This window comes from Catharus ustulatus, chromosome 23 (genome assembly GCF_009819885.2).
Source record: "Catharus ustulatus isolate bCatUst1 chromosome 23, bCatUst1.pri.v2, whole genome shotgun sequence".
In the NCBI taxonomy this organism is placed as follows: domain Eukaryota; kingdom Metazoa; phylum Chordata; class Aves; order Passeriformes; family Turdidae; genus Catharus; species Catharus ustulatus.
Genome location: NC_046243.1, coordinates 857,230 through 870,793, shown reverse-complemented (window position 1 = coordinate 870,793; position 13,564 = coordinate 857,230). Strand labels below are relative to the sequence as shown.

Genomic DNA, 13,564 nt, shown 5'->3' with positions numbered 1-13,564 from the left:
CCCCAAGTGTGATGTCCCGCGCAGCAGAGCCGGGGTGCAGAGGGGAAACTGAGGCACGGGAGGACGCTCCTTTTCCTTGCTGCAGCCTCAAACAACACCGACTTTCCCCAGCCCCAGCCCGCGGGGAGGTGCGGGGAGAGCCGATCCCCGTCCCCTCGGCTCCGCTTGGGACGCGCTGCCCGCCAGAACCGGGCAGGAGCCGCGCAGGGCTCGAGCAGCGGAACGCCGCCTGCCCGTGCCTCAGTTTCCCCCAGCGGATCCCCCGGTCCCGGCGGGAGGGACGAGTCCGATGGGTCACGGCTGGAGCTGCGTGTCCGGGAGCGCTCGGTGTCCCCGGTCCCACCATCCGTGACCCCCGGCCCCACCATCCGTGACACCCCCGGTCCCACCATCCGTGACCCCCGGCCCCACCATCCGTAACCCCCGGCCCCGTGGGTGCCGGAACCGCCGGTGGGTGCCGGGGTTCGGAACCGGTCCCGCCCCTGGGTGAAGGAGCTCGGAGCGGCTCCCGGTGCTCGGAGCGGCTCCCGGTGCTCGGAGCGTGTCCCGCCCGAGGATGCCGGTGCCACCCGTGGGTGCGGTGCCGCCGGTGGGCGCGGGGGCTCGGAGCGGCTCCCGGTGCCCGGTGCGTGTCCCCGCGTGTCCCCACGTGCAGCCGGTGGGGGGGTTCGGGGCCGCAACCACCGGGAGAGGCGGGACCGGCACCGGGGGGGCGCGGCCAGCGGCGGAAGCGGCGGGGCGGGGCGGCGGCGTTGGGGTGGGGGGGTCCCCGCGGCCGTGCGAGGGCGGCGGCGGCGGCCGCCGGTCCCGGTGCGGTGCCGGTCCCGGTGCGGGCCATGCGGCGGCCGTAGCCATGCAGCGCGACGGGGATGCGGCGGCGGCCGCCGCGGCCTCGTACCGGGTGCTCAGCCGGCTGCTGGGCTACGGCACCGGGCCGGAGGCGGGCGCGGCGGGCGGCGCCGGTGCCGGTACCGGCGCTGCGGGCGGGATGCCCGGTACCGGGGGGCGGCTGCCGGGGGTCGGGCCGGCTCTGCGCAGCCCGCGGCCGCAGCTGATGGTTTTCCGCAACGCTGCGGCCGAGGGCCGGCCCGGCGAGGACTGCGGCCCGGTGGTGGCGGCGGCGGCGGCGGCGGGAGGGGGGGTCCCGGGGGGCGGCGGGGCCGAGCTGTGCCCGCGGCACCGCTGCGCGCTGGAGCCCAAAGCGGCGGCGGGCTGGGGAGCGGCCGCGCACAACGGGCTGGAGCTGCAGCTGGCGGCGCTGGGGCTGCGCCCGCCGGGGCTGGGGGCGAAGGGGGCGGCGGGGGCGGCGGGGACCCCCTGCCCACCCTGCACCCCCTGCCCGCCCTGCACCCCCTGCCCGCCCTGCACCCCCTGCCCGCCCTGCACCCCCTGCCCGTGCCTCGGGCCGCCCGCCGGCGAGGAAACCAGCGATGCGCTGCTGGTGCTGGAGGCGCTGGAGCCCGACGAGGGCGGCAGCGGCTCCGAGGATGAGCCGGGGTCCCCCGGTCGCGGGGCCGCCCGCGCTGGCGGCAGAGCTGCGGCAGCCCCCGGGCCCGCTGCGCCCCCCGCGGGACCCGGACCCGGCACCGGACCCGGCACCGGACCCGGCCCCGGCGGCAGGAAGGGCTCGCTCCGCATCCGCCTCAGCCGCCTCTTCCGCACCAAGAGCTGCAGCGGCGGATCGGCCACCGGGGACGCCGCCAGCGCCGCCGCCTCGGCCGGGAGCCTCACGGATGTGAGCGGGGCCCGCGGCCGGGAGCAGGAACCGGGCAGGTACGGGCGGGGGGATCCGGGGGGTGCGGGGTGAGCCGGGGCTGTGTGACCGTGGATGGGGGCGGCCCCAGGGCTGTGCTGGGATCCATCGCTGGGATCCATCGCTGAGATCCATTACTGGGATCCCGTACTGTGAGTCATTGCTGTGGTCCTGTGCTGGAATCCATTGCTGTGATCCTGCACTGTGATCCATTGCCATGATCCCTTGCTGGGATCCATTGCCGTGATCCCGTGCTGGGATCCATTGCTGGGATCCACTGCTGTGACCCATTGCCAGGATCCATTGCCATGATCCAGCGCTGTGATCCATTGCCAGGATCCATTGCCATGATTCCATTGCTGTGGTCCCATGCCAGGATCCATTGCTGGAAACCATTCCTGTGATCCTGTGCTGTGATCCATTGCTGTGATCCATCACCATGATCCATTGCTGTGATCCATCACCAGGATCCATTGCCATGATTCCATTGCCAGGATCCATTGCCATGATTCCATTGCCAGGATCCGTTGCTGTGATCCATTGCCATGATTCCATTGCCGGGATCCATCACCATGATCATTTACCAGGATCCATTGCCAGGATCCATCACCATAATTCCATTGCCAGGATCCATCACCATAATTCCATTGCCAGGATCCATTGCCATAATTCCATTGCCAGGATCCATTGCCATGATTCCATTGCCATGATTCCATTGCCAGGATCCATTGCTGGGATCCTGTACTGGAAGGGGATGCGAGGTGCCGGGGCCATCCCGTGCGGCCAGTCCTAGTTGGGATCTCAAGCTCTTGGAGGCCTCATGGGGACCCTGGGGACACTCTCGGGGACTCTTGGAGAGGCTGGCAGAGCAGGGTCGGGCTGCTTCAGGCCTCCATCCTTACTGGGAGTGGCAGAAAAATCTCTGGGAGCATCAACCCCAAAATCTCTGGGAGCAGCAACTGGAGTGGGGCTTGGAGCATCAACCCCAAAATCTCTGGGAGCAACAGCTGGAGCAGGGCTTGGAGCATCAGCCCCATGAGGAGCTAGGGGGGCTCAGCCTGGGGGGCTCAGCCTGGGCAGGACGAGGCTCAGGGGGGACATTTTGGGACATTTTTACTTCCCAAATTCCTGCCAGGAAGGTGCAGCCAGGTGAGGGTCGGGCTCTGCTCCAGGTTGTGCCCAGGGAGGTTTTTGGGGGGATTTGTTGGTGGTGTGACCCTGGCCCTGCCCGTGGCAGGGGTGGCACTGCCATCCCCAGAATTGTCCAGCACGTGTGGGGATGTGGCACTTGGGGACACGGCGTGGTGGCACTTGGGGACACGGCTTGGTGGCCACGCTGGGATCTGTGCAGGGCTGGGCTCGCTGATCTCAGGGGGCTCTGCCGGGTTCTGTGATTCTGTGACCGATGAGGGGACGAGTGACTCGGGGGGCTGCAGCTGCTGGGACAGCTTTGGTGGCCCTGCTGTCCCCTCTGGTGGCCCTGCTGTCCCCTCTGGTGGCCCTGCTGTCCCTGTAGTGACACTGCTGTCCCATTCCCCAGGCTCTGGAACCACTTCTGGTGCCTGGAGGAGTTTCTGGCTGGAGAATGCTCTGGTGGTTGGAGAAGGTTCTGGTTGGAGAAGGTTCTGGAGAAGGTTCTGGTTGAAGGTTCTGACTGGAGAAGGTTCTGGTGGTTGGAGAAGGTTCTGGGTGAGGGTTCCATGACTGGAGAAGGCTCTGGTTGAAGGTTCTGGTTGAAGGTTCTGGTTGAAGGTTCTGGTTGAAGGTTCTAGAGCAGGTTCTGAAGGTTCTGGTTGAGGGTTCTGGTTGAAGGTTCTGGTTGAAGGTTCTGTTGAAGGTTTTAGAGGAGGTTCTAGAGGAGGTCATGAAGGTTCTGTTGAGGGTTCTAGAGAAGGTTTTAGAGAAAGTTCTGACGGTTCTAGAAAAGGTTCTGGTGAAGGTTCTAGAGAAGTTCTGAAGGTTCTGGTTGAAGGTTCTGTTGGGTTTTGTTGAATGTTCTGTTGAGGGTTCTGGAGAAGGTTCTGGTTGAAGGTTCTGGTGAAGGTTCTGTTGAAGGTTCTGATTGAAGGTTCTGTTGAAGGTTCTGAAGGTTCTGTTGGATTCTGCTGAAGGTTCTAGGGAAGTTTCTGAAGGTTTTGCTGAAGGTTCTGATTGAAGATTCTGCTAGGTTCTGCTGAGGGTTCTAGAGAAGGTTCTGTTGAGGGTTCTGCTGAAGGTTCTGTTGGATTCTGCTGAAGGTTCTAGAGAAGTTTCTGAAGGTTCTGTTGGGTTCTGCTGAAGGTTCTGTTGGGTTCTGTTGGGTTCTGCTGAAGGTTCTGTCCCTCCCCGCAGGAAACATCGCCTGACCAGAACCCAAAGTGCCTTCACCCCGGTCCTGTTCAGCCCCCTCTTCACAGGTGAGATTGGGGCGAGTTCCTGCGGGTTTGGGGTTTTTATTTGGGGTGAATTCCTGTGGGTTTGGGGTTTTTATTTGGGGTGAATTCTGTGAGTTTGGGGTTTTTATTTGGGGTGAATTCCTGCAGGTTTGGGGTTTTTATTTGGGGTAAATTCCTGCAAGTTTGGGGTTTTTATTTGGGGAAAAATCCTGCGGGTTTGGGGATTTTATTTGGGGTGAATTCTGTGAGTTTGGGGTTTTTATTTGGGCTGAATTCCTGTGAGTTTTGGGTTTTTATTTGGGGTGAATTCCTGCAGGTTTGGGGTTTTTATTTTGGAATTCCTGTGATTTTTGGGGTTTTTTGGGATGAATTCCTGTGAGTTTGGGGTTTTTATTTGGGGTAAATTTGTGTGAGTTTGGGGTTTTTATTTGGGGTGAATTCCTGAGTTTGGGGTTTTTATTTGGGGCGAATTCCTGCAGGTTTGAGGGTTTTTTGGGGTGAATTCCTGTGAGTTTGGGATTTTTATTTTGGGGTGAATTCCTGCGATTTTGGGTTTTTTGGGGTTCCCTGGCCCAGGTGAGACCGTGTCTCTGGTGGACGTGGACATTTCCCAGCGGGGGCTCGGCTCCCCTCACCCCCCGACCCCCCCGCCGCCGCCGCGCCGCAGCCTCAGCCTGCTGGGTACGACTGGGCAGACTGGGCAAACTGGGAATGGGCTGGGAATACTGGGAATGGGCTGGGGAAGCTGGGAATGGTGCTGGGTATGCACTGGGCAAACTGGGAGCACTGGGAGTGGGCTGGAGAAACTGGGAATGGGCTGGGGAAGCTGGGAATGGACTGTAGGTACACACTGGGCAAACTGGGCAAACTGGGAATGGACTGGGGAAACTGGGAATGGGCTGAGTATGCACTGGGCAAACTAGGAATGGTGCTGGGTACACACTGGGCAAACTGGGAATAGGCTGGGTACAACTGGGCAGACTGGGCAAACTGGGAATGGTGCTGGGAATACCAGGAATGGTGCTGGGTACGCACTGGGAGCACTGGGAATGGTGTTGGGAATACTGGGAATGGGCTGGGGAAACTAGGAATGGTACTGGGTACACACTGGGAGCACTGGGAATGGTGCTGGGTACGTACTGGGCAAACTGGGAGCACTGGGAATGGGCTGGGTACACACTGGGAGCACTGGGGAAACTGGGAATAGAGCTGGGAGTATGGGAATGGGCTGGGGAAACTGGGAGTGGTGCTGGGAAAACTGGGAATGGCGTTGGGATTGCTGGGAATGGCATTGGAGCCCTGGGAATTGTCCTGGGAGCCCTGGGAATGTGGGATCAGCCTTCCCTGTACCTCTGGAAATCCCAAACCCCTTTCCCAGGCTGTTCCCCATCCCTGACCCCAGGGGGTTCCCAATCCCAATCCATGACCCCAAACTCAATCCCTGACCCCAATCCCCAATCCATGACCCCAAACTCCAATCCCTGACCCCAGTCCCCAATCCATGACCCCAAACTCCAATCCCTGACCCCAGGGGGTTCCCAATCCCAATCCATGACCCCAAACTCAATGCCTGACCCCAGTGGATTCCCAATCCCCAATCCCTGACCCCAGTGGATTCCCAAACCCCAATCCCTGACCCCAAACCCCGACCCCAAACCCCATCCCTGACCCCAGTGGGTTCCCAGTCCCAATCTCTGACCCCAGTGGGGTTCCCAGTCCCCAGTCTCTGACCCCAGTCTCCAATCCCTGACCCCAAACCCATCTGTGACCCCAAACCCTCATCCCTGACCCCAAACCCCATCTCTGACCCCAATCCCCATCCCTGCTCTCCCCAGATGATTTCAGCTCCTCGCTGCCCCCGGTGCTGCTCGGGGGCTCGTCCCTGCAGAGTTTCCCTCTGCCCCCGCCGCCGCCGCCCCACGCCCCAGGTCAGCACAGCCCCCTGCCTTTAGTTCTTACATTTATTTTTAAATTTTATTTTTATTTTTATTTTTATTTTTTATTTTCATTGTTTTCTATTACTTCAAATTTCCTTTTCATTTTCCTTTTTCCTTTTCTTTTTTCTAATTTTTGTTCCTGTCCTTTTTTCCTGGGATTTCTGACAGTGACAGTGAGCCTTGGCTGTCCCTTTGGGTGACAGTGACTCTGACAGTGACAATCACAGTGACAGTGACAATGCCCCTGGTGTCTCTGTGTGACAGTGACCTCGGGGTGTCCCTGCCCGTGACAGTGACCCAGGTGTCCCTGTATGACAATGGCAATGTCCCCAGTGTTTCTGTGTGACAGTGACAATGACACTGATAGTGACAGTGACAATGCCAGTGGCAATGTCCCATCCGTCCCTGCAGATGCCTGCCCCTGTGTGACAATGACACCGACAGCAACACTGACAGTGACAATACCAGTGACACTGACATTGACAATGACAGTGACAGTGACAACGACTGTGACAATGTCCCCAGTGTCTCTGTGTGACAGTGACACTGACACTGACAATGACAGTGACAATGTCTCCAGTGTCCCTGTGTGACTGTGACAATGACAGTGACAATGGCGGTGACAATGAAAATTACAATGACAGTGGCAATCACAATGACAATGGCAGTGACAATGTCCCTCTGTCGCTGCAGACGCCTTGCCCCGGTGTCCCTGTGTGACAATGACAGTGACAATGGCAGTGACAATGACAGTGACAGTGACAATGTCCCTCTGTCCCTGCAGACGCCTTGCCCTGGTGTCCCTGTGTGACAGTGACAATGACAGTGACAATGACAATGTCCCTCTGTCCCCGCAGACGCCTTGCCCAGGTGTCCCTGTGTGACAATGACAGTGACAATGACAGTGACAATGACAGTGACAGTGACAGTGACAATGTCCCTCTGTCCTGCAGACGCCTTACCCGGTGTCCCTGTGTGACAGTGACAATGACAGTGACAGTGACAATGACAATGTCCCTCTGTCCTGCAGACGCCATGCCCTGGTGTCCCTGTGTGACAGTGACAATGGCAGTGACAATGACAGTGACAGTGACAATGTCCCTCTGTCCTGCAGACGCCTTGCCCCGGGCCGTGCCCCAGCGGCCAGCGGAGGCCCTGGGCCTGCAGTGTCCCCAAGGCCAGCAGTGTCCCCCGGGCCTGCAATGTCCCCAAGGCCAGCAGTGTCCCCAAGGCCAGCAGTGTCCCCCAGGGCTGCAGTGTCCCCTGGCGCGCCCCGACCCCGGCAGCTTCGCCGCCAGCCTGAGGGAGCTGGAGAAGGTACCGGGATTGGGATTGGGATTGGGAATATGGGCCCAGTGGGATTGGGAATCTGGGCCCAACTGGGATTGGGAATCTGGGCCCTCAGGGACTGGGAATCTGGACCCAACTGGGATTGGGAATCTACGCCCTTTGGGATTGGGAATCTGGACCCTTTGGGATTGGGGATCTGGGCCCGACTGGGATTGGGGAATCTGGGCCCTCAGGGATTGGGAATCTGGGCCCTCAGGGATTGGGGATCTGGGCCCTTGGGGATTGGGAATCTGAGCCCTACTGGGATTGGGAATCTGGGCCCACTGGATTGGGAATGTGGGCCCCTCAGGGGTTGGGAATCTGGCCCGTCTAGGATTGGGGTTTGAGCCCTCCTATCCTCTCTAGGATGGGATTTGGGAATCTGGCCCCTCTAGGATTGGGGTTTGACCCATGCCAGCCCATCTAGGGTTGGGATTTGGGAATCTGACCCCTCTAGGATTAGGGTTTGAGCCATGCCAGCCCATCTAGGGTTGGGATTTGGGAACCTGGCCCCTCTAGGATTGGGATTTGGGAATCTGGCCCCTCTAGGATTAGGGTTTGACCCATGCCAACCCCTCTAGGATGGGATTTGGGAATCTGACCCCTCTAGGATTAGGGTTTGAGCCCCCCCATCCCCTGCCAACCCTTTCTCCGTCCCCAGTGTGGCTGGTACTGGGGCCCCATGACCTGGGAGGACGCGGAGATGAAGCTGAAGGGCAAATCCGACGGCTCCTTCCTGGTGCGGGACAGCTCCGACCCGCGCTACATCCTGAGCCTGAGCTTCCGCTCGCAGGGCGTGACGCACCACACGCGCATGGAGCACTACCGGGGTGAGGAGAGGGTTAATGAGCCCATTATAATTAATATCTAATGGTAATTAATGGTGTTGTGGGCATGGAGCACTACCGAGGTGAGGAAAGGGTTAATGAGCCCATCATAATTAATATCTAATGGTAATTAATGTCATTGTGGGCATGGAGCTTCTGCTCGCAGGGCGTGATGCACCACCCACGCATGGAGCACTACCGAGGTGAGGAGAGGGTTAATGAGGCTGGGCTAATTAATATATTACAGTAATTAATGGTGTTGTGAGAATGGAGCACTACCACGGTGAGGAAAGGGTTAATGAGCCCATCCTAATTAATATCTAATGGTAATTAATGGTGTTGTGGGCATGGAGCACTACCGAGGTGAGGAGAGGGTTAATGAGGCTGGGCTAATTAATATATTATAGTAATTAATGGTGCTGTGAGCATGGAGCACTACCACGGTGAGGAAAGGGTTAATGAGCCTGTCCTAATTAATATATTACAGTAATTAATGGTGTTGTGAGCATGGAGCACTACCACGGTGAGGAAAGAGTTAATGGGGCTGGGCTAATTAATATCTAATGGTAATTAATGGAGTAATAAGGGGAATAATTCCCCTGTGCATTCCCAAAAATCCCCTGGGATAAGGTGACAATTCCCAGGGACAAGGTGACAATCCCTAGGGTGACAATCCCTGTGATAAGATGACAATCCCTGGGATGAGGTGACAATCCCATGGACGAGGTGACAATCCCAGGGACAAGGTGACAATCCTTGGGACAGGGTGACAATCCCTGGAACGAGGTGACAATCCCTGGGATAAGGTCACAGTTCCCCCTGGGACAAGGTGACAATCCCAGGGACAAGGTAACAATCCCAGGGATGAGGTGACAATCCCTGGGACGAGGTGACAATCCCTGGGATGAGGTGACAATCCCTGGGACAAGGTGACAATCCCCTGGGGTGACAATCGTTGGGATGAGGTGACAATCCCAGGGACGAGGTGACAATCCCAGGGACAAGGTGACAGTCCCTGGGGTGCCAGTCCCATGGACCAGGTGACAATCCCTGTGATAAAATGACAATCCCAGGGACAAGGTGACAATCCCTGGGACGAGGTGACAATCCCCTGGGGTGACAGTCCCTGGGATGAGGTGACAATCCTTGGGACAGGGTGACAATCCCAGGGATGAGGTGACAATCCCCTGGGGTGACAATCCCAGGGATGAGGTGACAATCCCAGGGACAAAGTGACAATCCCTGTGATAAGGTGACAATCCCAGGGTCAATGTGACAATCCCCGCTGTCCCTGCAGGGACCTTCAGCCTGTGGTGCCACCCCAAGTTCGAGGATCGCTGCCAGTCCGTGGTGGAGTTCATCAAGAGGGCGATCATGCACTCCAAGAACGGCAAATTCCTCTATTTCCTGCGCTCCCGGGTGCCAGGTGAGAGCCCAAAATCCCCTGGGATAGCAGGAATAATTCCCAAAAATCCCCTGGGATAGCAGGAATAATTTCCTAAAAATCCCTTGGGATAGCAGGAATAATTCCCTAAAAATCCCCTGGGATAACAGGAATAATTCCCCAAAAATCCCCTGGAATAACAGGAATAATTCCCCAAAATCCAGGAATAATTTCCCTGTTCATTCCCAAATATTCCTTATAATAACAGGAATAATTCTCCTGTCCATTCCCAAAAATCCCTTGGAATAACAGGAATAATTTCCCTATTCATTCCCAAATATTCCTTGGAATAACAGGAATAATTCCCAAAAATCCCCTGGAATAACAGGAGTAATTCCCCAAAATCCCTTGAAATAACAAGAATAATTCCCCTGTTCATTCCCAAATATTCCTTATAATAACAGGAATAATTCTCCTGTCCATTCCCAAAAATCCCTTGGAATAACAGGAATAATTTCCCTGTTCATTCCCAAATATTCCTTGGAATAACAGGAATAATTCCCAAAAATCCCCTGGAATAACAGGAATAATTCCCCTAAATCCCCTGGAATAACAGGAATAATTCTCTTGTGCATCCCCAAAAATCCCCAGGAATAACAGGAATAATTCCCCAAAATCCAGGAATAATTTCCCTGTTCATTCCCAAAAATCCCTTGGAATAACAGGAATAATTCCCCAAAATCCCTTGGAATAACAGGAATAATTCCCCTGTTCATTCCCAAATATTCCTTATAATAACAGGAATAATTCTCCTGTCCATTCCCAAAAATCCCTTGGAATAACAGGAGTAATTCCCCAAAATCCCTTGAAATAACAAGAATAATTCCCCTGTTCGTTCCCAAATATTCCTTATAATAACAGGAATAATTCTCCTGTCCATTCCCAAAAATCCCTTGGAATAACAGGAATAATTCCCAAAAATCCCCTGGAATAACAGGAATAATTCCCCAAAATCCCCTGGAATAACAGGAATAATTCCCCAAAATCCAGGAATAATTTCCCTGTTCATTCCCAAATATTCCTTGGAATAACAGGAATAATTCCCCTGTGAATTCACAATAATTCCCTAAAATCCAAGAATAATTTCCCTGTTCATTCCCAAATATTCCTTGGAATAACAGGAATAATTCCTAAAAATCCCTTGGAATAACAGGAATAATTTCCCTGTTCATGCCCCAAAATCCCCTGGAATTTCAGGAATAATTCCCTTGTGCATTCCCAAAAATTCCTTGGAATAACAGAAATAATCCCCCTGTCCATTCCCCAAAATCCCCTGGAATTTCAGGAATAATTTCCCTGTGCATTCCCAGGATAATGAGCAGTGTTGGGTGGGACTGGCCGAGCTCGGATCCCCCTCCCACCCCAAAACCGTTCCCCACAATTCCCCAGAAACCATTCCACTTCCAGCAAACCCCATCATTCCCACCCTCCTCCCTCCCCTCACTCTCCCAGCCCATGCTGAGCTCCAAAATCCCAATTTTTTCCCCCAAATCCAGGTCTGCCTCCCACTCCCGTGCAGCTCCTGTACCCCGTCTCCAGGTTCAGCAACGTCAAATCCCTGCAGCACCTCTGCCGCTTCCGCATCCGCCAGCTGGTCCGGATCGACCACATTCCCGAGCTCCCCCTGCCCAAGTGAGTCCTGGAATTCCCTCTGCATCAATCCCTGGGATTCCCTCCAGCCCTCCCAGGATGTGTGAGGACAGATTTCCCCGGGAAGAATTGGCTGTTCTGGATTTTGGGAGAATGTTGATGTGGTTTGGGGGAATTCGGAGAGGTTTGGGAGTGAGGAATTCCTGGTGGTGGCAGGGATTTGGGAGAGCAGCTCCTGTTCCCCTGGAGGGGCTGGGAATGTCAGAGGGGATCTGCTCTGGGAATTCTGGAGGAGCTGTGGCTCAGGGATCAAACTCTTCCCAATGTTTTTTGGGAATTTCTGGCTCAGGAATCCAGCTCTTCCCAGTGTTTTTTCTGGGAAAGAGGTTCTCAGGAATCCAGCTCTTCCTGGAAGATCCCCTGCTTGCGTTTTGGGAATTCCTGGCTCAGGGATCCAACTCTTCCCAGTGCTTTTTTCTGGAAGATCCCCTGGTTGTATTTTGGGAGTTCCTGGCTCAGGGATCCGGCTCTTCCTGGTGTTTTTCTGGAAGATTCCCTGGTTGTATTGTGGGAATTCCTGGCTCAGAGATCCGGGTCTTCCCAATGTTTTTCTGGATGAACCCCTGGTTGTTTTTTGGGAATTTCTGGCTCAGGGTTCCAGCTCTTCCTGGAAGATCCCCTGGTTGTATTTTGGGAGTTCCTGGCTCAGGGATCCGGCTCTTCCTGGTGTTTTTCTGGAAGATTCCCTGGTTGTATTTTGGGAATTTCTGGCTCAGGCTTCCAGCTCTTCCTGGATGATCCCTGGTTGTTTTTTGGGAGTTCCTGGCTCAGGGTTCCAGCTCTTCCCAATGTTTTTCCTGGAAGAGGCTCTGTTGTCTTTTGGGAATTCCTGGCTCAGGGATTCGGCTCTTCCTGGTGTTTTTTTGGAAAAGAGCGCCTGGTTGTGTTTTGGGAATTCCTGGCTCAAGATTCCAGCTCTTCCTGGAAGTGGCTTAGGTTGTTTTTTGGGAATTTCTGGCTCAGGGATCCAACTCTTCCCAGTGCTTTTTTCTGGAAGATCCCCTGGTTGTATTTTGGGAATTTCTGGCTCAGGGATCCGGCTCTTCCTGGTGTTTTTCTGGAAGATTCCCTGGTTGTTTTTTGGGAATTTCTGGCTCAGGAATCCAGCTCTTCCCAGTGTTTTTCTGGGAAAGAGGTTCTCAGGAATCCAGCTCTTCCTGGAAGATCCCCTGCTTGTATTTTGGGAATTCCTGACTCAGGGATCCAGCTCTTCCCAATGTTTTTCCTGAAAGAGGCTCTGTTGTTTTTTGGGAATTCCTGACTCAGGGATCCAACTCTTCCCAGTGCTTTTTTCTGGAAGATCCCCTGGTTGTATTGTGGGAATTCCTGGCTCAGAGATCCGGGTCTTCCCAATGTTTTTCTGGATGAGCCCCTGGTTCTTTTTTGGGAATTTCTGGCTCAGGGTTCCAGCTCTTCCTGGAAGATCCCCTGGTTGTATTTTGGGAATTCCTGGCTCAGGGTTCCAGCTCTCCCTGGATAATCCCTGATTGTATTTTGGGAATTCCTGGCTCAAGGTTCCAGCTCTTCCTGGAAGATCCCCTGGCTGTTTTTTGGGAATTCCTGGCTCAGAGATCCAGCTCTCCCCAGTGTTTTTTTGTTCTGGAAGATTCCCTGGCTGTATTTAGGAATTCCTGGCTCAGGGATCTCTCTCTCCCCGCTCTTTCCCAGGCCCCTGATCTCCTACATCCGCAAGTTTTACTACTACGACCCTCAGGAGGAGCAGTACCTGTCCCTGAAGGAGGCGCAGCTCGTGTCCCGGCACCGGCACGAGGCACAGCCGGGGACACAGCTGGGGACACAACCTGGGATACAACCTGGGATACAACCTGGGATACAGCTGGGGACACAGCCCCAGGCACAGCCCCAGGCACAGGCACAGCCCTCCACGTAGCGCTGACGGTGAGGGAATGGGGTGGGAGTGGTGGGAAGGGTGAGGAATGGGAATATTGGGAGATGTTGGGGAATGGGGTGAGGATGGTGTGGGAATGGTGAGGAATGGGGTGGGAAGGGGATGGGGATGGGGTGGGAATGGTGGGAAGGGTCAGGAACGGGGTGGGAGTGCGGTGGGAATGGAGTAGGGATGGGGTGGGAGTGGTGGGAAGGCTGAGGAATGGGAATGTTGGGAGATGTTGGGGAATGGGGTGGGAAGGGTCAGGAATGGGGTTGGGAATGGGATGGGGATGGGGTGGGGAGGGTGGGGATGGGCTGGGGATGCGAAGGGAATAGTGGGGAATGAGGTGGGAATGGTG

The 13,564-nt window shown here is 55.7% G+C and overlaps 1 protein-coding gene across 1 annotated transcript; it reads left to right on the top strand.

Annotated features, from left to right (window-relative positions):
* The first annotated feature begins 556 nt into the window (after positions 1–556).
* SOCS7 (suppressor of cytokine signaling 7) lies at positions 557–13,208 on the top strand. The gene is made up of 11 exons (XM_042779914.1): positions 557–1,301; positions 1,389–1,773; positions 4,085–4,149; positions 4,705–4,809; positions 5,964–6,056; positions 7,180–7,224; positions 7,297–7,382; positions 8,056–8,224; positions 9,519–9,647; positions 11,162–11,297; positions 12,984–13,208. The coding sequence occupies exons 1-11, from the start codon at positions 557–559 to the stop codon at positions 13,204–13,206; spliced, it is 2,181 nt and encodes a 726-aa protein (XP_042635848.1). The 3' UTR covers positions 13,207–13,208.
* The last annotated feature ends 356 nt before the right edge of the window (positions 13,209–13,564 follow it).

What these genes read in the sequence shown, in the direction of transcription:
- SOCS7 (XM_042779914.1), top strand. Translation starts at nt 557, where the DNA reads ATGCCGGTGCCACCCGTGGGTGCGGTGCCGCCGGTGGGCGCGGGGGCT. An exon ending in GGGGGCGAAGGGGGCGGCGG is followed by an intron (nt 1,302 to 1,388) that starts GGGCGGCGGGGA and finishes CGCCCTGCACCC; the next exon opens with CCTGCCCGTGCCTCGGGCCG. An exon ending in CCGCAGCCTCAGCCTGCTGG is followed by an intron (nt 4,810 to 5,963) that starts GTACGACTGGGC and finishes TGCTCTCCCCAG; the next exon opens with ATGATTTCAGCTCCTCGCTG.